Source organism: Carcharhinus amblyrhynchos, unplaced genomic scaffold, assembly GCF_965287045.1.
Source record: "Carcharhinus amblyrhynchos unplaced genomic scaffold, sCarAmb.v2.hapA scaffold_76, whole genome shotgun sequence".
Classification (NCBI taxonomy): Eukaryota; Metazoa; Chordata; class Chondrichthyes; order Carcharhiniformes; family Carcharhinidae; genus Carcharhinus; species Carcharhinus amblyrhynchos.
The window spans coordinates 572881-594795 of record NW_027649816.1 but is presented as its reverse complement, the minus strand read 5'-3'; the positions used below and the strand labels follow the sequence as shown (position 1 = coordinate 594795).

Here is a 21915-nt window from a genome sequence, read left to right as displayed (position 1 = left end):
ATCCAGAAGTCTTTTAAAAGACCCCAGCGAGTTCGCCTCCACCACCACTGACGGCAGCCGATTCCATTCACTCACCACCCTCTGAGTGAAAAACTTACCCCTAACATCACTTCTGAACCTCCCTCCCCGCACCTTAAATCTGTGTCCTCTCGTAGCGACCATTTCAAACCGGGGAAATAGCCTCTGAGAGTCCACCCTATCTATCCCTCTCAACATTTTGTAAACTTCTATCAGGTCGCCTCTCAACCTTCGTCTCTCCAGGGAAAAGAGTCCCAGCTCCCTCAACCTAACTTCATAAGGCATGCCTCCCAGTCCAGGCAACATCCTTGTAAATCTCCTCTGCACCCTTTCAATAGCTTCTACATCTTTCCTATAGTGAGGCGACCAGAACTGCGCACAATACTCCAAATGAGGCCTGACAAGGGTCTTATAAAGTTCCAGCATTACCTCCCGACTCCTAAACTCAATCCCTCGATTAATGAAGGCCAGTACACCATACGCCTTCTTGACCACCTCCTCCACCTGCGAGGCCGATTTAAGAGTCCTGTGGACCCGGACCCCAAGATCCTTCTGCTCCTCAACACTACTCAGACTTCTGCCCTTGATAGTGTACTCGTTCATCCCGTTGGTTCTGCCAAAATGGACGACAACACATTTATCCGCGTTGAAGTCCATCTGCCACTTCTCCGCCCAGTCCTGCATCCTATCTATGTCCCGCTGCAACTTTTGCCATCCTTCCAGATCATCCACAACACCACCGACCTTCGTGTCATCAGCGAACTTACTTACCCATCCCTCCACTTCCTCATCCAGGTCATTTATGAAAATGACAAACAACAAGGGTCCCAGAACAGATCCTTGAGGCACTCCGCTGGTGACTGACCTCCATTCAGAAAAAGCCCCATCCACAACCACTCTCTGCCTTCTGCAGGCAAGCCAGTTCTGGATCCACAAGGCCAAAGGCCCTTGGATCCCATGCCCTCTCACCTTCTCAAGAAGTCTTGCATGGGGGACCTTATCAAACGCCTTGCTGAAGTCCATGTACACTACGTCCACGGCACTTCCTTCGTCAATGTGTTCAGTCACATTATCGAAGAACTCAACTAGGCTTGTAAGGCACGACCTGCCCTTGACAAATCCATGCTGACTATTCCTGATCATGTCAAACCTCTCCAAATGTTCGTAAATCTTGTCCCTCAGAAGCCTCTCCATCAGCTTACCAACCACTGAGGTCAGACTCACCGGTCGGTAATTTCCCGGGCTATCTCTGTTCCCTTTCTTAAAAATAGGAACTACTTAATTATCTTTTATTCAGGCTTTTGCTGTTGCTGTAGATAAACCTGTGAAATAAAACATTCCTTTGACTTTTTTTGTTGGAGAGTGAGGAAGGAACATGGAATCTGAATTTCAGCTTGGTAATAGCCAGAGCACAGAAGGCCAAGAATTGAAGAATATGAACGATCAGCCTGCCAAGAGAAATAGCAACAAGTAACTCCCAGGAAACACTAGAATGGATCTGAAATTAGCAGAAAGGCACTGGCATCTCAACCCTGACCCCTTTCCCCATCTTCACCAACACCTACTCCCTCACCAACAGCCACACCTACCCAGACCAAGAAGGGACATGAATATTCTTCCTCACCAACAATGTAAAGCCTGTTTAATATAAATCTCTCATAGCCAGGAAAAGGAGTATCAGTTGTGTGGATCTAGATGCACTGAATTAAGAGACCCATGCAGCATAAAAGCTCAATACATCACAACTGCCTCAAAAAACAGGTGGAACGCTCAATGATGTTCTATCAAGATACCACCAACTCATCTGTTCCAGCAGAGGCCCAAGCATCCTAGACCACTGCTTTACAAATATCAAACATGCCAACTGCTTTATCACCCGCTCACACTTTGGCAAATCAGACCACAAGGCTGTGTTCCTTGCTCCAGGTTTATAAGCAAAAACTGAACCGGGAGAGTCATGCAATGTTGGTCTGAGGAAACAGATGATCTCCTATGGGGCTGCTTCAAGTCAGTGGACTGGTCAGTATTTAAAAACTCTGTGAACAGCCTGAACGAGTACACCTCTACAGTAACTGACTTCATTAGTAACTGTGTATAAGACTGTGTGCCAAAGAATCTGTGTGTTCCCCAACTGGAAACCATGGATGAACAGGAATATCCACTGATTGCTGAAGTCCAGGTTTGAGGTGTTCAAGGCTGCTCTGACCTATACAAGAAAGCCAGATACAATCTAAGGAGATCCATCAAAGATGCCAAAAGACAGAACCCGGCCAAGCTAGAGTCCCAGACTAGTCACACGGAACCAATCCCCCTCCCCGACTATGGCAAGGTCTACAAGGCAGAACATGAAGGCATGTAAAATCACGGGCAACAATGCACCTCTCCCTGATGAGCTCAATGCATTCTACACCCATTTTGAGCAAGAGGTTAGTGAGAGCATGCCCTCCACCCTGGAAGCCTTGGACGAGCTTGTATTGAAGTCACCATTGCAAACATCAGAGCAGCTTTCTCAAAGGTCAATCCACAACTGGCCCAGGTGGGGTACCAGGACGAGCACTCAGATCATGCACGGACCAGCTGGCAAGAGTATTTGCAGACATCTTCAACCTCTCTTCAAACAATTTGAGGTCCCTATCTGCTTCAAGAAGACAGCCATCATCCCAGTACCTAAGAAAAGTCAGGTAGCATGCCTTAATGATTATTGTCCGGTGGCTCTGAAATCCATCATTATGGAGTGCTTCATAAAGTTAGTCATGGCACGAATCAATTCCAGCCTCCCAGATTGCCTGGATCCATTTCAGTTCGCTAACAGCACAACAGGTCCACAGCAGACGCCATCTCCTTGGCCCTGCATTTAACTCTAGAACATCTACATAACAAAGACACCTATGTCAGACTCCTATTTATTGACTACAGCTCAGCCTTCAACACTATTAATCCTATGAAACTCATCTCCAAACTCTGTGGCCTGGGCATCAGGCTCCTCCCTCTGCGACTGGATCCTCAACTCCCTAACAGACCACAATCAGTAAGGATAGGAAACAACACCTCCTCCAAGATCATCCTTAACACCGGTACCTCACAAGGCTGTGTTCTCAGCCCCCTGCTATATTCCTTGTACACTTATGACTGTGCGGCCAAATTCCCCTCCAATTTGATTTTCAAGTTTGCTGATGACACCACTGTAGTGAGTCAGATTTATGGATGACATTCGAAGAGTGTAGGTTAGATGGGCTTTAGATTGGCTTCACAGGTTGGCGCAACATCGAGGGCCGAAGGGCCTGTACTGCGCTGTAATGTTCTATGTTCAAACAATGACGAGACAGAGTACAGGAATGAGATGGAGAATCTGGTGAACTGGTGCAGCAATAATAATCTCTCCCTCAATGTCAACAAAGCAAAAGAGATTGTCATCAACTTCAGGAAGCGTAAAGGAGAACATGCCCATGTCTACATCAACAGGACAAAGTAGAAAGAGTCAAGAGCTCCAAGTCTTTTAGGTGTTCAGATTTTTTACCATTTAAATAATAGGCCATTTTGCTGCTTTTCCTACCAAAATGGATGACCTCACATTTACCATCTGCCCACTCATTTAGGTTATCTTTGCAGACTTCCAGCATCCTCTGCATACTTTGCTCTGCCACCCACTTTGGTTTGTTTTGGAATTTTGACACACTACACTTGGTCCCCAACTCTAAATCATCTATGTAAATTGTAAACAATTGTGGTTCCAACACTGATCCCTGAGGCACACCACTAGTCACTGATCGCCAACTATGAAAACACCCATTTACCCCCACTCTTTACTTTCTGTTAGTTCATCAATCCTCTATCCATGCTAATACATTACCCGTAACACAGTGCACCTTTATCTTATGTAACAGTCTTTGGCGCGGCACCTTGTCAAATGCCTTCTGGAAATCCAGATGCACCACATCCACAGGTTCCCCACTGTCCACTGCACATGTAATGTTCTCAAAGAATTCCACCAAATTAATCAAACGTGACCTGCCCTTCATGAACCCATGCTGCGTCTTACCAATGGTACAATTTACATCCAGATGTCTCGCTATTTCTTCCTTATGATAGATTCAAGCATTTTCCCCATTACAGAAGTTAATCTATCCGACCTATAGTTACCTGCCTTTTGTCTACCTCCTTTTTTAAACAGTGGCATCACATTTGCTGTTTTCCAATCTGTGGGAATCACCTCAGAATCCAGCGAATTTTGATAAATTACCACTAGTGCATTTGCTATTTCTCCCGCCATCTCTTTTAGTTCCCTGGGATGCATTCCATCAGGGCCAGGAGACTTATCTACCTTTCGCCCCATTAACTTGCCCAACACTCCCTCTTTCATGATAATGATAGTTTCTAGGTTGTTACCTGCCATAGCCTTCCTGTCATCAATTTTTGGCATGTTATTTGTGTCTTCCACTGTGAAGACCAACACAAAATACCTGTTCAATGCCTCAGCCATTTTCTCATTTCCAGTTGTTACATCCCCCTTCTCATCCTCTAAAGGGCCAATTTTTACTTTAGCCATTCTTTTTCGTTTTACATATTTGTAGAAAGTTTTGCTATCAGTTTTTATACCCTGAGCCAGTTTACTCTCATGATCCATCTTACTTTTTTTAATAGCTTTTATCATGGCTTTCTGCAGACCTTGTAAAGAGATCCCAACTCTCGGTTCCCACTAATCTTTGCCACTTTGTATGCATTTCTTGCAACTTGATACCATTTTTTATTTCCTTAGAAATCCATGGTTGATTATCTCTTTTTCTACAGTCCTTCCTTATCACTGGTATATACTTTTGCTGAGCAGTGTGAAAGATCACTTTGAAAGTCCTCCACTATTCCTCAATTGTCCCACCATAAAGTTTTTGCTCCCAGTTTAACTTAGCCAACTCCTCCCCATCTCTTTATTAGTCTCCTTTGTTCAGGCACAAGACACTGGTATTGGAATTTACCTTCTCATGCTCCATCTGTATTTTAAATTCAACAACACTGTGATCACTTCTTCCAAGAGGATCCCTAACTGCAAGATCATTAATTATTCCCGTCTCATTACACATTCCTGCTGCCCCAGAGAAGCAGCCAACATAATTAAGGACTCCACGCACCTAGGACATTCGCTCCTCCACCTTCTTTTTTTTTAAACTTTATTCCAATCCAATCAAGTCAAATTAAATCCAATTCAGAGTCCCTACAAGTTGAGACATTCCCGATCCAAGCTGACAAGACAGGACTGGTTGTCGTGATGGGAGACTTTAATTTCCCAAACATCGACTGGAATATCCCAAGGGTAAGGGGTTTGGATAGGGAGGAGTTTGTTAGGTGTGTTCAGGAGGGGTTCCTGACACGGTACATGGATAAGCCTACGAGAGGAGAGACTGTACTTGACCTGGTGCTGGCTAATGAACCAGGACAGGTGTCGGATCTCTCAGTTGGAGAGCATTTTGGGGATGGAGATCATAATTCTATCTCCTTCACAATAGCATTGGAAAGAGATAGGATCAGGCAGGCTAGGAAGGTGTTTGTCTGGAGTAAGGGGAAATATGAAAACATCAGGCAGATAATTGGACAAATAAACTGGAAGGAGGCGTTCTTGGGGAAAAGTACAGAAGGAAGGTGGCGGATATTCAAGGAATGTTTGACTGGAGCTCTGCACGATAATGTTCCATGAAACAAGGAGGTTTTGGTAGGGCACGGGAACCGTGGTGCACGAAGGTTGTGGTGAACCTAGTCAGGAAGAAAGGAGAGGTGTATAAAAGGTTCAGAGAGCTAGGAGATGGTAAGGATCTAGAGGAGTATAAGGCTTGTAGAAAGGAGCTTAAAAAGGAAATTAGGAGAGCCAAAAGGGTCATGAGAAGGCCTTGGCAGGTAAGATTAAGGAGAATCCCAAGGCCTTCTACAAATATGTAAAAAGTAAAAGGATGAGAAGAGAAGGGATAGGACCTATAAAAGGTGAAGGGGGAAAAGTCTATGTGGAACTGGATGAAATGGCAAAGGTGCTTAATGAGTACTTTGCCTCGGTATTCACGGTGATCTGGGAGGTTGTACTGCAGGTTTGCGGCAGACTGAAAAGATTGAGTATGTGGATATTAAGGTGGAGGATGTGTTAGAACTTTTAAACTCTATCAAGATAGACAAGTCACCGGGACCGGATGGGATGTACCCCAGGTTACTGTGGGAGGTGAGGGAAGTGATCACAGAGCCCCTGGCGATGATCTTTGCGTCGTTGATGGAGACGGGAGAGGTTCCGGAGGATTGGAGGATTGCGGATGTGGTTCCTATTTTCAAGAAAGGGAACAGCGATAGCCCGGGAAATTACCGACCGGTGAGTCTGACCTCAGTGAAGATAAAGGGGGGGGCGGTTTAGAACGGAGTTGAGGAGGAACTTCTTCACTCAAAGGGTGGTGAATCTCTGGAATTCTCTGCCCGTTGAAGTGGTGGAGGCTACCTCGCTAAATATTTTTAAGACGCGGGTTGATGGGTTTTTGATAAGAGAGGGGATTAAGAGTTATGGGGAGAGAGCGGGAATGTGGAACTGAGCCAAGACAGATCAGCCATGATCTTATTGAATGGCGGGGCAGGCTCGAAGGGCTAGTTGGCCTACTCCTGCTCCTATTTCTTATGTTCTTATGTTCTAAGTTGATGGAGAGGCTTCTGAGGGACAAGATTTATGAGCATTTGGAGAAGTTTAGAATGATCAGAAATAGTCAACATGGTTTTGTCAAGGGCAGATTGTGCCTTCTGAGCCTAGTTGAGTTCTTTGAGAATGTGACTGAGCACATTGACGAAGGAAGAGCGGTAAATGTGGTTTACGTGGACTTCAGCAAAGGTTCCCCATGCAAGACTTCTTGAGAAGATGAGAGGGCATGGGATCCAGGGGGCTTTGGCCTTGTGGATCCAGAACTGGCTTGTCTGCAGAAGGCAGAGAGTGGTTGTGGATGGGTCTTTTTCTGCATGGAGGTCGGTCACCAGTGGAGTGCCCCAGGGATCTGTTCTAGGACCCTTGCTGTTTGTCATTTTCATAAATGACCTGGATGAGGAAGTGGAGGGATGGGTTAGCAAGTTCGCAGACGATACGAAGGTTGGTGGTGTTGTGGATGGTCTGGAGGGATGTCAGAAGTTGCAGTGGGACATAGATAGGATGCAAGACTGGGCAGAGAAGTGGCAGATGGACTTCAACGCAGATAAATGTGTAGTGGTCCATTTTGGCAGGACCAATGGGATGAAGGAATACAATATCAAGGGTAGGAGTCTCTGCTGTGTTGAAGAGCAGAGGGATCTTGGGGTCCGGGTCCACAGGACTCTTAAATCGGCCTCGCAGGTGGAGGATGTGGTCAAGATGGCGTATGGTGTACTAGCCTTCATTAATCGAGGGATTGAGTTTAGGAGTCGGGAGGTAATGCTGCAACTTTATAGGACCCCACTTGGAGTACTGTGTGCAGTTCTGGTCGCCTCACTATAAGAAGGACGTGGAAGCTATTGAAAGGGTGCAGAGGAGATTTACAAGGATGTTGCCTGGATTGGGAGGCATGCCTTATGAAGATAGGTTGAGGGAGCTGGGACTCTTCTCCCTGGAGAGACGAAGGTTGAGAGGCGACCTGATAGAAGTTTATAAGATGTTGAGAGGAATAGATAGGGTGGATTCTCGGAGGCTATTTCCCAGGGCTGAAATGGTTGCTACGAGAGGACGCAGATTTAAGGCGCAGGGAAGCAAGTACAGAAGTGATGTTAGGGGTAAGTTTTTCACTCAGAGGGTGGTGAGTGAATGGAATCGGCTGCCGTCGGTGGTGGTGGAGGCGAACTCGCTGGGGTCTTTTAAAAGACTTCTGGATGAGTATATGGGATCTAATGGGATTGGGGGTTATAGATAGGTCTATGGCTTAGTAGGTATACAAGTGATCAGCGCAACTAGTGGGCCGAAGGGCCTGTTTGTGCTGTAGTGTTCTACGTTCTATGACTCTCACCTCCTGTCTGGGGCTTGATCTGCATGATCCAAGCTGATTGGATAGGCGTAGCTCCTCCTCCAAGGCTTGATCTTATTTGCATCTTAGCCAAAAGGCCGAGATGCCACTTTAAAAAATTACTTCAAATGAAGCTGAAACATAACCTAATGACTTCAACCAAGCACAGCATGTCGATACTACACTTGATCTTAGCCAAAAGGCCGAGAAGCAATCCACCTTCTTCTGTCGGAAAAAATATACAGAAGTCTGAGCACACGTACCAACCGACTCAAGAACAGCTTCTTCACTGCTGCTGTCAGACTTTTGAACGGACCAACCTCAAATTAAGTTGATCTTTCTCTGCACCCCAGCTATGGCTGTAACACTACATTCTGCACCCTCTCCTTTCCTTCTCTATGTATGGTATGCTTTGTCTGTATAGTGTGCAAGAAACAATACTTTTCACTGTATGCTAATACATGTGACAATAATAAATCACATCAAAAAGCCGAGGTCCCTGTCTCTGACATCCCTGTCCCCTCAGTGGACAATGCTCAAACAAAACCACTTGCTCCATTAGTGGAAGATGAGGGGTGATGAATGGGACTTAAAGGATTGAGGGTTATAGATAAGCCTAGTCGGTCGGGATATGATTGGTGCAACTTGTGGGCCAAAGGGCCTGTTTGTGGTGTAGTTTTTTCTATGTTCTATGATCTGAGCTGTGATTCTCATTGAACTTATCACATCAACCTGCCCACGATGATCTGTTGCCCAGTTCTCCAATCCACATCTCAGGAAGCCATTGAACGTATAAGCAAACTGAACATCCCACTGCCATTTGGAAGCAGGACTGGTTACGAGAAGGGACTAGAGAAGTTGGGTAGTTCTACTTCAGAGTAGAGAAAGTAAATATGATGAATTGATTTTGCCAATACGTCCTTACCTGTAAGCAGCACAGGGAATTTGTTAAGAAGCAGCAGGCTGGTTATAAAAGAATACCGCACAGTGTCTATTGTACACACAAGATTTTCCTGATTGGCTTGTCTTGCTCCTGATGTTACTGCTTCATCGAGACTCGATAACTGTACTCCTACAAACAGCAACAAGACAAAGAGCCAATCTGTGAGAAAGATTTAACTCTTAACTAACTTGGTCATTTTTATTCAACAGCTGCAATAGCAGCTTGCAGTATAGCTTATTTGATGTAGTTAAATACTCCAAGGTTCCTTCACTAAAGTTTCACTAATGATGGGGTGAGAATTGAGAGGAGCAGTTTTATTGGCTGGCGTCTGAACAGAGTTCAGGTCGAATGGCAGCATTGCTGAGAGGTGCAATCCTAGTTGGTCAGTCCTCCTGCTTAGATCTGTCTATAAGGATTTTGCAAGAGGTTGGGGAGGGGCAGGCAGAGGAACATGCACTTTAGGGGCAAGATTTATTTATGGAAACGATGTATCCTTTGCTAACAGAGCAGCTCCCATCTCGTTAGCTGTAACGTCAGAGCCATCACTCCTCTTGTGCCAGCTACAAAAATATGCAGGTTAAATGCAGCTCCCACTGTCTCAACAACGCCAACAAAACTACTCACATTTATAAGCACCTTCATCACAGTAAAATATGATAGGACCCAACTGGATACCAAGACACATCCATAGATATTCAGACAAATGACTAGCTTGATCAAAGACGTAAGCTTTAACAAGTGTGATAAAGGAGAAAGGAGAGGCGCAGAGGTTTAGTGAGGGAATTCCAGAGGTTAAGGCCCTAGTGGTTAAAGGCACAGTAGCCAATGTGGAACGATTAAAATCGAGCATGTACCAGAAGCCAACACTAGAGGAAGCAAACAGATTTCTCAGGGTAGTAAGTCTGAGATAGAGAGGAGCAATACCATGGAGGGGTTTACCACTGTGGCTTAGTGAGCACATAGGTTAGAACTGACTGGTTCATAACATGATTTTATCTATTTGCCACAGCTGCCATCCAGTAACATCACAGAATGAGATTGTTGACTTATTATCAATCAGCCAAAATTAGAGAGAGTTTCCCACTGGTGGCTGAATTTTATGAGCGACTCAATTGAGACTGCCAACCTCATTTAACATAAGACAACATTAGTCAGAGGCGAGAGCAGATTTAGCTGAGACTGAGTGTGAAGCAAAATCTCAGAATTTCTAACCCCCTGCATCATTGATTAGATACTTATTGGAAACCTGTAGCATCACCTTAACGACTCCTATTCTTGAAAACTCACCATAACGCACTCATTTTATCTATTAATCCAGAAATTTAGCTAATGCTTGGGAAACCGGGTTCCAATCCCACCATAGCAGATGGTGGAATTTGAATTCAATTAAAAACATCTGGAATTAAGAATCTACTGATGACGTGAAATCATTGTCGATTGTCACAAAAACCCACCTGGTTCACTAATGTCCTTAAGGGAAGAATATCTGTCACCCTTACCTGGCTTGGCCTACATGTAACTCCAGAGCCACAGTGAGGCTCCAAGGGCAACAAGGGATGGGAAATAAATGTTGGCCAGCCAGTGACACCCCTGTTCCACGAATGAATATAGTAAAAAAATTCTGTTTGTTAACCCAGGTATTGTTTAAAGAGCTTTTGAATAATAAGATGATTGTCATTCAATAAATATAACAACTTAGCATCTTAAACAAAGAAATCTCCCAATGGGATACACGGATTGACTGTGCCAATAGACGCAGGAGGAAAAAATAAAAGTGAGAATAAGCTTGGGGACCATACTGGAGGAAGAATCAGGACAAGAGAGGGACAAATGAAAAGATTATGCACGTTTAACACAACTAAAAGAATCAGTAGGTAGTAAATCAGAAACAGGGAGATTCAGTCATTTATTACCCAAACACCAAACATCAAATCACAGAATCATAGAATTGTTATGAGCAGAAGGAGACCATTTGGCCCATTACATCTGCTTGTAAAATTTGTAGTGATAATTCGATTTACAATTAATCCATGATGGACACGGCCCAAGAGAATGTACTCTGTTATCCTCAACCATCACACGCAGACCCACATGTAGGCACACATCCACATCGGTAAGTACAAAGCCTCATACATGTATAAAATGACAAATCTTAATTCCATGTTACCTTTTGAAATAAGGGTTTGAGTAGATGGAACTAATTTCTGCCAGGGTACAAGATTCCCGGTTTGCATGTCCACAAAATATCCAAAGACCGTCAACTTAGAAGATGGAAACTGAACAGCTGAAAGAGTCAAAGACAATGAGATGAATATTTCAGCGCGGAATCTGTACAGGTTAGAACTTTTGAAGCATAAACAGAACATTCAGAGCCCCATTCACTAGGCCATTTTCCCCAGAGCAGTCAGGCCCTTGGTTCAAATTCCCATTTGAAATACAGAACCATGAACAGGAGCAGGCTGTAGGGGCCAAATGGTCTACTCCTGCTCCTAGTTCTTACGAATACTCAGCCTCCCTCCATACCTCCGCTCTGATAGTACAGCGCTCCCTCAGCACTGACCCTCTGACAGTGCAGCACACCCTCAGTACTGACGCTCTGGCAGTGTGGCACTCCCTCAGTACCGACCCTCTGACAGTGCGGCAGTCCCTCAGTACTGACCCAGTGATAGTGCGGCACTCCCTCAGTACTGACCCACTGATAGTACAGCACTCCCTCAACACTGACCTTCTGACAGTGCGGCACTCCCTCAGTACTGACCCTCTGACAGTGCGGCACTCCCTCAGCGCTGACCCTCTGACAGTGCGGCACTCCCTCAGCACCGACCCTCTCATAGTGCGGCACTCCCTCAGCACTGACCCTCTGACAGTGCAGCGCTCCCTCAGCACTGACCCTCTGACAGTGCGGCGCTCCCTCAGCACTGACCCTCTGATAGTGCGGCACTCCCTCAGCACTGACCCTCTGACAGTGCGGCACTCCCTCAACACTGACCGTCTGACAGTGCGGCACTCCCTCAGTACTGACCCTCTGACAGTGCAACACTCCTTCAGCACTGACCCTCTGACAGTGAGGCACTCCCTCAGTACTGACCCTCTGACAGTGCGGCACTCCCTCAGCATTGACTTATAAGCTACATTGTGTGGTCTGAGACTAGAAGCTAAGCCCTTTTGACTCTGAGCCAGGGGCAGTATACTGGAGTGAATAAACCTGCACAACTGCAGGAAATATTATTCGCAAATACCATCTCTTTTAGGTTGCATTTATCATAATAAAAGGAGGCCTGAAAAATCTGTGTAAACGTTAACCCCTATTTCACCCTGTCTCACTGTGTAAATATTAACCCCTATTTCACCCTGTCTCACTGTGTAAATATTAACCCCTATTTCACCCTGTCTCACTGTGTAAACATTAACCCCTATTTCACACTGTCTCACTGTATAAATATTAACCCCTATTTCACCCTGTCTCACTGTGTAAACATTAACCCCTATTTCACACTGTCTCACTGTATAAATACTAACCCCTATTTCACCCTGTCTCACTGTGTAAACATTAACCCCTATTTCACCCTGTCTCTCTGTGTAAATATTAACCCCTATTTCACTGTCTCTCTCTGTGTAAACATTAACCCCTATTTCACCCTGTCTCACTGTGTAAACATTAACCCCTATTTCACCCTGTCTCACTGTGTAAATATTAACCCCTATTTCACCCTGTCTCACTGTGTAAACATTAACCCCTATTTCACACTGTCTCACTGTGTAAACATTAACCCCTATTTCACCCTGTCTCACTGTGTAAACATTAACCCCTATTTCACCCTGTCTCACTGTGTAAACATTAACCCCTATTTCACCCTGTCTCACTGTGTAAATATTAACCCCTATTTCACCCTGTCTCTCTGTGTAAACATTAACCCCTATTTCACACTGTCTCACTGTGTAAATATTAACCCCTATTTCACTGTCTCTCTGTGTAAGCATTAACCCCTATTTCACCCTGTCTCTCTGTGTAAACATTAACCCCTATTTCACACTGTCTCACTGTGTAAATATTAACCCCTATTTCACCCTGTCTCACTGTGTAAATATTAACCCCTATTTCACCGTCTCACTCTGTAAACATTAACCCCTATTTCACCCTGTCTCACTGTGTAAACATTAACCCCTATTTCACCCTGTCTCTCTGTGTAAATATTAACCCCTATTTCACACTGTCTCACTGTGTAAACATTAACCCCTATTTCACCTTGTCTCACTGTGTAAACATTAACCCCATTTCACCCTGTCTCACTGTGTAAACATTAACCCCTATTTCACACTGTCTCACTGTGTAAACATTAACCCCATTTCACCCTGTCTCTCTGTGTAAATATTAACCCCTATTTCACACTGTCTCACTGTGTAAATATTAACCCCTATTTCACACTGTCTCACTGTGTAAACATTATCCCCTATTTCACACTGTCTCACTGTGTAAATATTAACCCCTATTTCACACTGCCTCACTGTGTAAACATTAACCCCTATTTCACACTGTCTCACTGTATAAATACTAACCCCTATTTCACCCTGTCTCACTGTGTAAACATTAACCCCTATTTCACCCTGTCTCTCTGTGTAAATATTAACCCCTATTTCACTGTCTCTCTGTGTAAACATTAACCCCTATTTCACACTGTCTCACTGTGTAAATATTAACCCCTATTTCACACTGTCTCACTGTGTAAACATTAACCCCTATATCACACTGTCTCACTGTGTAAATATTAACCCCTATTTCACCCTGTCTCACTGTGTAAATATTAACCCCTATTTCACACTGTCTCACTGTGTAAACATTAACCCCTATTTCACACTGTCTCACTGTGTAAATATTAACCCCTATTTCACCCTGTCTCTCTGTGTAAACATTAACCCCTATTTCACCCTGTCTCATTGTGTAAACATTAACCCCTATTTCACACTGTCTCACCGTGTAAATATTAACCCCTATTTCACACTGTCTCACTGTGTAAATATTAACCCCTATTTCACACTGTCTCTCTGTGTAAACATTAACCCCTATTTCACTGTCTCTCTGTGTAAACATTAACCCCTATTTCACCCTGTCTCTCTGTGTAAACATTAACCCCTATTTCACTGTCTCTCTGTGTAAACATTAACCCCTATTTCACCCTGTCTCACTGTGTAAACATTAACCCCTATTTCACCCTGTCTCTCTGTGTAAACATTAACCCCTATTTCACCCTGTCTCACTGTGTAAACATTAACCCCTATTTCACCCTGTCTCACTGTGTAAACATTAACCCCTATTTCACACTGTCTCACTGTGTAAATATTAACCCCTATTTCACCCTGTCTCACTGTGTAAACATTAACCCCTATTTCACCCTGTCTCACTGTGTAAATATTAACCCCTATTTCACCCTGTCTCACTGTGTAAATATTAACCCCTATTTCACCCTGTCTCACTGTGTAAACATTAACCCCTATTTCACACTGTCTCACTGTGTAAACATTAACCCCTATTTTACATTTTCCCAGTGCGAATAAATTACACTCTATTTCATTCAGCTTTGCTGTGGCCAAATTAACCCCATTTCTGATTTAGAATCATGAAATTGGACAGGATGGTAGATCAGGTGAGAGTCTAAGTGTGCATGTAGTTACTATTCCACCTCTGAGTAGATACCATTTAGCAGACACTGAGAAATGCAGGTGCATTTTTAAACTAGAATCTTTTTCAGTGGTGAATGAATCACCAAGTATCAGAGTTCAAGCAGGAATCGAGAAAATGGATGTAAAGTTCCTGGCTCACAAAGCGATGATTGTCCCTCGAACAAGCTGCGGACCAATCCGTCAAAATCCAGCGTGACCTTGATAGCAGCATCCTCTTTGCTTCTGTCACTGAAGCCAATCAGAGCTTCCTCCTCATAGTCATCCTCACGATTCAAGCAGCCGCCCACTGCCCAGGTGAAGGAAAACATGTACAGTTTTGCCAGCAGAGCCGGGAATTTGTCTGGATGCTTCTCCAGAAACCACCGTTCAGATCTGCAGTTATACAACACATCTTCTTAATACAATACCACAGCAACCATCAACATCTCTATACCTTTAACAGAATAAAACATCACAACAGCAGTACAGACAGGATCCTGACACCAGATCAATCAAATATATCAGGCCAGGGCAAAGTGAGAGGTTTAAAGACTATCTTAAACAATAGAACCATAGAAAAATTACACATGGAAGGAGGCCATTTGATCCATCTTGTCCATGCTAGCCCAAGGGCACCTCCTTTTGCATTCAGCTAGTAGCCCCGTAGCTTACAGCACTTGAGGTGCAGATCCAAGTACTTTTTAAAAGGGGTTAGGGTCTCCACCATCAAAACAGGCAGCAAATTCTAAATATCCACAACCCTCTGTGTAAAGAAGTTCTTCCTCAGTCCCCTCTACACCTTCTGTCACTCACCTCAAATCTAAGTTGCCTGGTTCTAGAATTCTCCACCAAGGGCAACAATTTTATCCTGTCCACTCTATCTCTTCTCATCATTTTGGACACCTCTATCAAGTCACCCCTCAGCCTACTTTGTTCCAAGGAAAATAATCCCAATCTAACCCTACTCTCCTCAGAGTTACTCTTTTCTAACCCTGGTAACATTCTTGTAAACCTCCTCTGCACTCTGTCTGGAGCAAATGTGTCGTTCCTGTAATGTGGTGACCAGAACTGCACACAATACTCCAGTTGTGGCCTCACCAGTGCTTTACATAATTCCAACATTATATCCTTATTTTTATATTCTATACCTCTACCAATGAAGGAGCGGATCCCATACACCTTCTGTACGATCGTGTCTTCTTAAACTGCTGCCTTCAGGGATCTGTATTCTTGTACACTAAGATTTCTCACTTCAACCCCTCTTAGTATATTCCTATTTACTGTGTATTTCCTATAACTGTTTAAACTCTCTAAATACATGATCTCACACTTCTCTATGTTAAAATCCACCTGTCACTTTACCGCCCACTCTACCAACCCATTGATATGGTTTTGGAGATTATAGCTCTCCTCTACACTATCCACTACTCGGCTAATCTCTTTCTGTCGTCTGTAAATTTCCCAATCGCACCTCCCACGTTCATGTCCAAATCATGAATATATAACACAAACAGCAAGGGTTCCGACACCAAGCCCTATGGAACACCACGTGAGACAGCTTTCCATTCACAAGGACATCCATAGATTATTGCCCTTTATTTCCTGTTACAAAGCCAGTTTGCCACATTACGCAGTATCCCATGGCCTCTTACTTTTCTGACCAATCAGCAATGTGGGACCTTGTCAAACTCCTTGTTAAAATCCATGTACACCACATTGACTGAATTCCCTTCATCAACCCTTCCTGTCACTTCCTCAAAGAATTCAATCAAATTTGTGAGGCAAGACTTTCTTTTAACAAATCCATGCTGACCATCCCTAACAAGTCCATCCACAGGTATTCCCATTCCTCAGGATTCATTCTATTAATCTGCCCACCACTGACGTAAGACTAACTGGTCTATAATTGTTTGGCATTTCCTTCAATCCCTTTTTAAACAATAGAACTACCTTTGCATTTCTCCAGTGCTCTGGTACCTCCCCTGCATCAAGCGAGGATTGGGAAATCATGCTGAGAGCAGCTGCTATCTCCTCCCTGACCTCCTTCAGGAGCCTCAGAAACAATCCACCTGGCCCTGGTGATTTATTAACCTTCAATGGTTCCAGCCTTTTGACTACTTCCTCTCTCTCTGTGACTTTCCTGTCCAATATCTCAGTGGTCCTCCTGGATTACTGAATCTGCATCTTCCCTTTATAAACACGGAGACAAAATATTCATTTAAAACTTTTTCCACAGCCACTGCATCAACACACAGCCTCACTTCTTCATCTCTGTTAGGTCCCGCTTTTTCTTGGAGAGGGAAGGAAAGGTAGAAAGATGGAGCGAGTTAGGGAGAGAATTCAAGAGATCTGAGTCAGTGAAGACACGGTGCCAATGGTGGAGTCATTAAAGAAGAACCTACTCATCTGGCCGGAGTGATGGAGAGCAGCTATCTTGGAGATTTGATGGGTTTGACAAGGTTTCAGTGACGGGGAGAATAAATGGAGCAGAAGCTGTATCTCAGTCTATCTCGTGCTGATCAATGTCTTGACAAGGATGGCTATCTTTCTCCATGCTGCATTCACACTGTCTCTCTGCAGCAAGACTCTGATTTCTCATCCCAGATTGTAGACCATTACAGATCTCAGCAATCTGCGCCCAACATCAACTACCTCAGTCTACCACCCAGATCAAAACAGAACCTGTCTTCATTTAACACCTTTCATACCCTCAGGACATTCCAAAGCACTTCACATATAAACAATCACATTCGACTGGTTGTTGGTAGGGAATTTACCAAGATCTCAAAACATAAGAACATAAGAAATAGGAGCAGGAGTAGGCCATCTATCCCTTCGAGCCTGCCCCGCCATTCAATAAGATCATGGCTGATCTGTCGCTGCTCAGTTCCACTTTCCCGCTTTCTCCCCATAACCCTTAATCCCCTCTCTTATCAAAAACCCATCAACCCGCGTCTTAAAAATATTTAGCGAGGCAGCCTCCACCACTTCAACGGGCAGAGAATTCCAGAGATTCACCACCCTTTGAGTGAACAAGTTCCTCCTCAACTCCGTTCTAAACCGCCCCCCTTTTATCTTGAGGCTGTGCCCCCTAGTCCTACTGTCTTTTTTGAGCGGGAAGAGTCTCTCCACCTCTATCCTATCCATCCCATTCAACATCTTATACGTCTCAATGAGATCTCCCCTCATTCTTCTAAACTCTAACGAGTACAAGCCCAGTTTATTCAGCCTCTCCTCATAGCTCAACCCCCTCAACTCCGGTATCAGCCTAGTAAACCTCCTCTGCACTCCCTCCAAGGCCAAAATATCTTTGCGCAGGTGCGGCGCCCAAAACTGCACACAGTACTCCAGCTGCGGCCTCACCAATGCCCTATACAGCCGCAGCAAGACCTCCCTACTTTTATATTCAATCCCCCTCGCTATGAAGGCCAGCATCCCATTCGCCTTCCTGACCACCTGCTGCACCTGCAAGCTGGGTTTTTGCGACTCATGCACAAGGACCCCGAGGTCCCTCTGCACCGTCTCCTGCTGCAGTTTTTCGCCCCGTAAGTAACAGTCCTTCCTACCATTCTTCCTGCCAAAGTGGACCACCTCACACTTGCCAACATTAAATTCCATTTGCCATTTCCTGGCCCATTCGCCCAGCCTATCTGGATCCTTCTGCAGACTCTCCACACCCTCCGCACAATTTGCCGTTCCACCAATCTTGGTGTCATCAGCAAATTTCGACACCCTACACTCGGTTCCCTCCTCCAGATCATCTATATTCAAGATGCAGATCCTAAATTTATAAAGATTTTAATTTAAATTGGTTTATATTCCAGAATAATAGTCAAGGCAGCCAGAGTGTGTTTGAAAACTACCTCAATGGAAAATATTTCAGGACGTTTCACATTGCTGCTTAAAGTGTACAAATGTAATTTGAAACTACAGCTAACATTCCCTGGACCTTGGCATTTGTCTCTGCTGAGAGTCAGCTAGTTGCTTCATAACCTTATTGCTTTCATTAGGATGTGCCTGATCTTGAGGGTGATGGCTATGAAGAGAGATTGAATAAAGTAGGATTGTTTTCACCAGAAAGACAGAGGCTGATGGGAGATCTACAAAATTATGAGAGGCATAGATAGGATGGATAACCAGAAGCTTCCTTCCAGGGTGGATGTGTCAATTACAAGTGGCACAGGTTCAAGGTGAGAGGGGGAAAGTTTAAGGGAGATGAGCAGGGGAAGTTTTTCGCGCAGAGAGTAGTGGGTATCTGGAGTGTGCTGCTAGAGGAAGTGGTGGAAGCAGACACATTTGCAACATTTAAGAGGCATCTGAATGGGTACAGGAATAGGGAGAGAATAGAGGTAGGTGGACCGAATAAGAGCAGGCTTTTTTTAGTTTAGTTAGAGCATCATGATGGGCACAGGCTTGGAGGGCCAAAGGGCCTGTTTCTTTTCTTCATTCTTTGTTATTTGCTGCAAAGGCACAGGGCTGTATCATCACCTGTCCACCATCTACTGCCACTGTTCCAGTGATGTTGTCCAGCGTCCACCCTTGGTCTGTCAGTCAATTAGTTTAAAAATCAACTTGAATGATGAAATTGAAGTGAAATGAAATTAAGGAGCACACATAGGTTCTGGATGATATCAGAACCTGCCCCATTAATCAAAATATCCCAGAAAGGAGCAAGATGATTCTTCTAAAGTCACTGCTATTGTGGGTCACGCCATACAATGACCATGAAGTTATCAGATTGTTATTAAAATGGATACATGTTTACTGTATGTTGAGTTTTAGCCAGGATCGTGCAAGATATGTCAATGACGTTGACAATAACTGATGCTGCTAGGGGCGCGTACGCACACTTCACCATAGAGAAGCTGCCAGGGCTGTGTTAAAGCTCACCTGGTCTGGCCTGAGCTGACCTTGCCTTCAAGTGTTCCTGAGTTTTCACCTGGGGAGATAATAATGGAGGGAACATCTTTGGATCTTTGATCCCCATCTCTCAACTTGGATTCTTCATTGGGTTCAGTGGTACCTTTCAAGAGAATGGTACAAAGATCAGTATGTAGATAATCTGGTAACTGTGTCTATATATCTCATGGCAGTTTATATATGATTGGATCATTACGCTGCAGAAGCAAGCCATTCAGCCCATCAAGTCTGCACTGATGCGCTGGTAGAATATCTTCCCACTTCCCCACCCTATCCCTGTAAAGTTACATATTTACCCAGAAAGGGTGCAAAACTGATTTCCATATTAACAACATGATTAACCTCTCATTAACAAGCTCCAGACATTATTGTCAATCACCTAAACCCACCAGTCCCACTGGTCAAAGTCCTCACCTGTGAGGATCACCAACAGTGACCAGACATGATGGGCTTGCCGGTGGGACCACAGGCCACTGAAGCACCCTGAGTGGTCAGGTACAAGGCCAGGTAGTGCCCATTGGGCAGTGCCAACCTGGCAGTGCCAGCCTGGCACTCTGGCAGTGCTGAAGGGGTGGGGCCAGATCTGCACACAATATTCTGGTTGTGGCCTCACCAGCAGTGGTTGACTCTTAACCATCCTGTGAATTGTTGATTCAAGGGCAATTTGGGATGGGTGACAAATGCTAGCTTTTCCAGTGACACCCAAACCCCACGAAAGAATATGGAAAAAAAATTCCCCTGGACTTTCTATATTCAGCCTCCTTTTACAATTCTATGATCTAGCTGCCATCTATTATAAGCAGACATTTTTGCTTCATTTTAATCTCATCATCCAGGCAGCTCTGAATTTGTTTCTCCTCCCATTTACCCTTGTGAGAATATCACTTGACTGTGTCCTAAATAGCTTTCCTTAAAATTCCCTTTGCTCAGTAATAGTTTCTCAATTTATCTGGATCAGATAGATCCATTCTTATGCTATTGAAGTTGGCCTTGCCTCAGCGGCTCACTTCTGCTTCACTGGACAGTGCCCTACAGCCAGAGAGCTTCTCAATCCATTGAATAGACTGTACAGCGGCCTCAGGCAAGGCTAGGGGAGGTGGGGTCTGCTTCTTAATCAATACCTTGTGATGCCTAGACGTAGCAACACTAGGATCTTTCTGCTCCCCAGATCTAGAATACCTGACACTAAAATGCCACCCCTACTATCTTCCGTGGGAGTTTGCCTTCATTATCCCGATGGCAGTTTACATCCCACCCCATGCGGATGTGAAGATCGCGCTGGACGAAATATACCCCAACACGAATAGTCTTGAGACAAAACATCCCAAGGCCTTGTTCATCGCGGTCAGGGACTTAAATCAGGCCAAGCTCAAGAGCATATTACCAAGTTACCACCAATACGTCTCCTGTTCCACCAGAGGCCCAATCATCCTAGACCAATGATACACAAATATCAAACATGCTTTTCGCCCGCCCACACTTAGGCAAATCAGACCACAAGGCTGTGCTCCTGCTCCTGGCTTACAAGCAAAAACTGAACCGGGAGAATCCATCAAAGAGAGTCGTTCAGTGTTGGTCTGAAGAACTGGATGATCTCCTACGGGGCTGCTTGGAGTCAGTGGACTGGTCAATATTTAAAAACTCTGTGCAGCCTGAACGAGTGCACCACCACAGTAACTGACTACATAAGTAAGTGTGTAGAAGGCTGTGTGAAAAGAAGCAAATCCAAGTGTTCCCCAACGGGAAACCACGGATGAACAGGGATATCCACTGCTTGCTGAAGTCCAGGCCTGAGGTGTTCAAGGCGACCCTGATATATACAAGAAAATCAGATACGATCTAAGGAGATCCATCAAAGATGTCAAAAGACAGAACTGGACCAAGCTAGAGTCCCAGGCTAGTCACACCGACCCCCACTGACACTGGCAACGTCTACAAGACATAACAGGCTATAAGATGAAGGCATGTAAAATCACTGGCTCCCTCATGAGGTCAATGCATTCTACGCCCATTTTGAGCAAGAGGTCAGGGAGAGCGTACCCACCACCCTGGAAGCGCTGGATGAACCACTACCCTGGGATCACCATTGCAGATGTCAGAGCAGCCTTCTCAAAGGTCAACCTACGGAAAGCAACTGGCCCTGATCGCGTACCCGGTTGTGCACTCAGATCCTGTGCAGATCCGCTAGCGGAGGTATTCACACGCATATTCAACCTCGCTTCACAACAATCTGAGGTTCCTATCTGCTTCGAGAAGATGACCATCATCCCAGTACCTAAGAAAAACCAGGCAGTGTGCCTTAATGACTATTGGCCGATGGCTCTGACATCCATCAATATGAAGTGCTTCGAAAGGTTAGTCATGGCACGAATCAATTCCAGCCTCCCAGACTACCTGGAT

The 21915-nt window shown here is 44.7% G+C and overlaps 1 protein-coding gene and 1 non-coding gene across 2 annotated transcripts in view; both read right to left on the bottom strand.

The window, feature by feature from the left end:
* Positions 1–21915, bottom strand: part of LOC145337798 (dynein axonemal heavy chain 6-like) — a 785492-nt gene that overhangs the window by 353305 nt on the left and 410272 nt on the right. The window contains exons 38-41 of the mRNA XM_080182651.1: positions 19486–19618; positions 14756–14988; positions 11105–11221; positions 8920–9066 (exon numbers count right to left, since the gene is read on the bottom strand). Of these exons, the coding sequence (XP_080038777.1) occupies positions 8920–9066; positions 11105–11221; positions 14756–14988; positions 19486–19618 (630 nt within the window). The remainder of the gene's footprint in view (positions 1–8919; positions 9067–11104; positions 11222–14755; positions 14989–19485; positions 19619–21915) is intronic.
* On the bottom strand, positions 8012–8209 carry LOC145337800 (U2 spliceosomal RNA). The gene has a single exon (XR_013885401.1). It is a non-coding gene; the product is annotated as a U2 spliceosomal RNA (small nuclear RNA).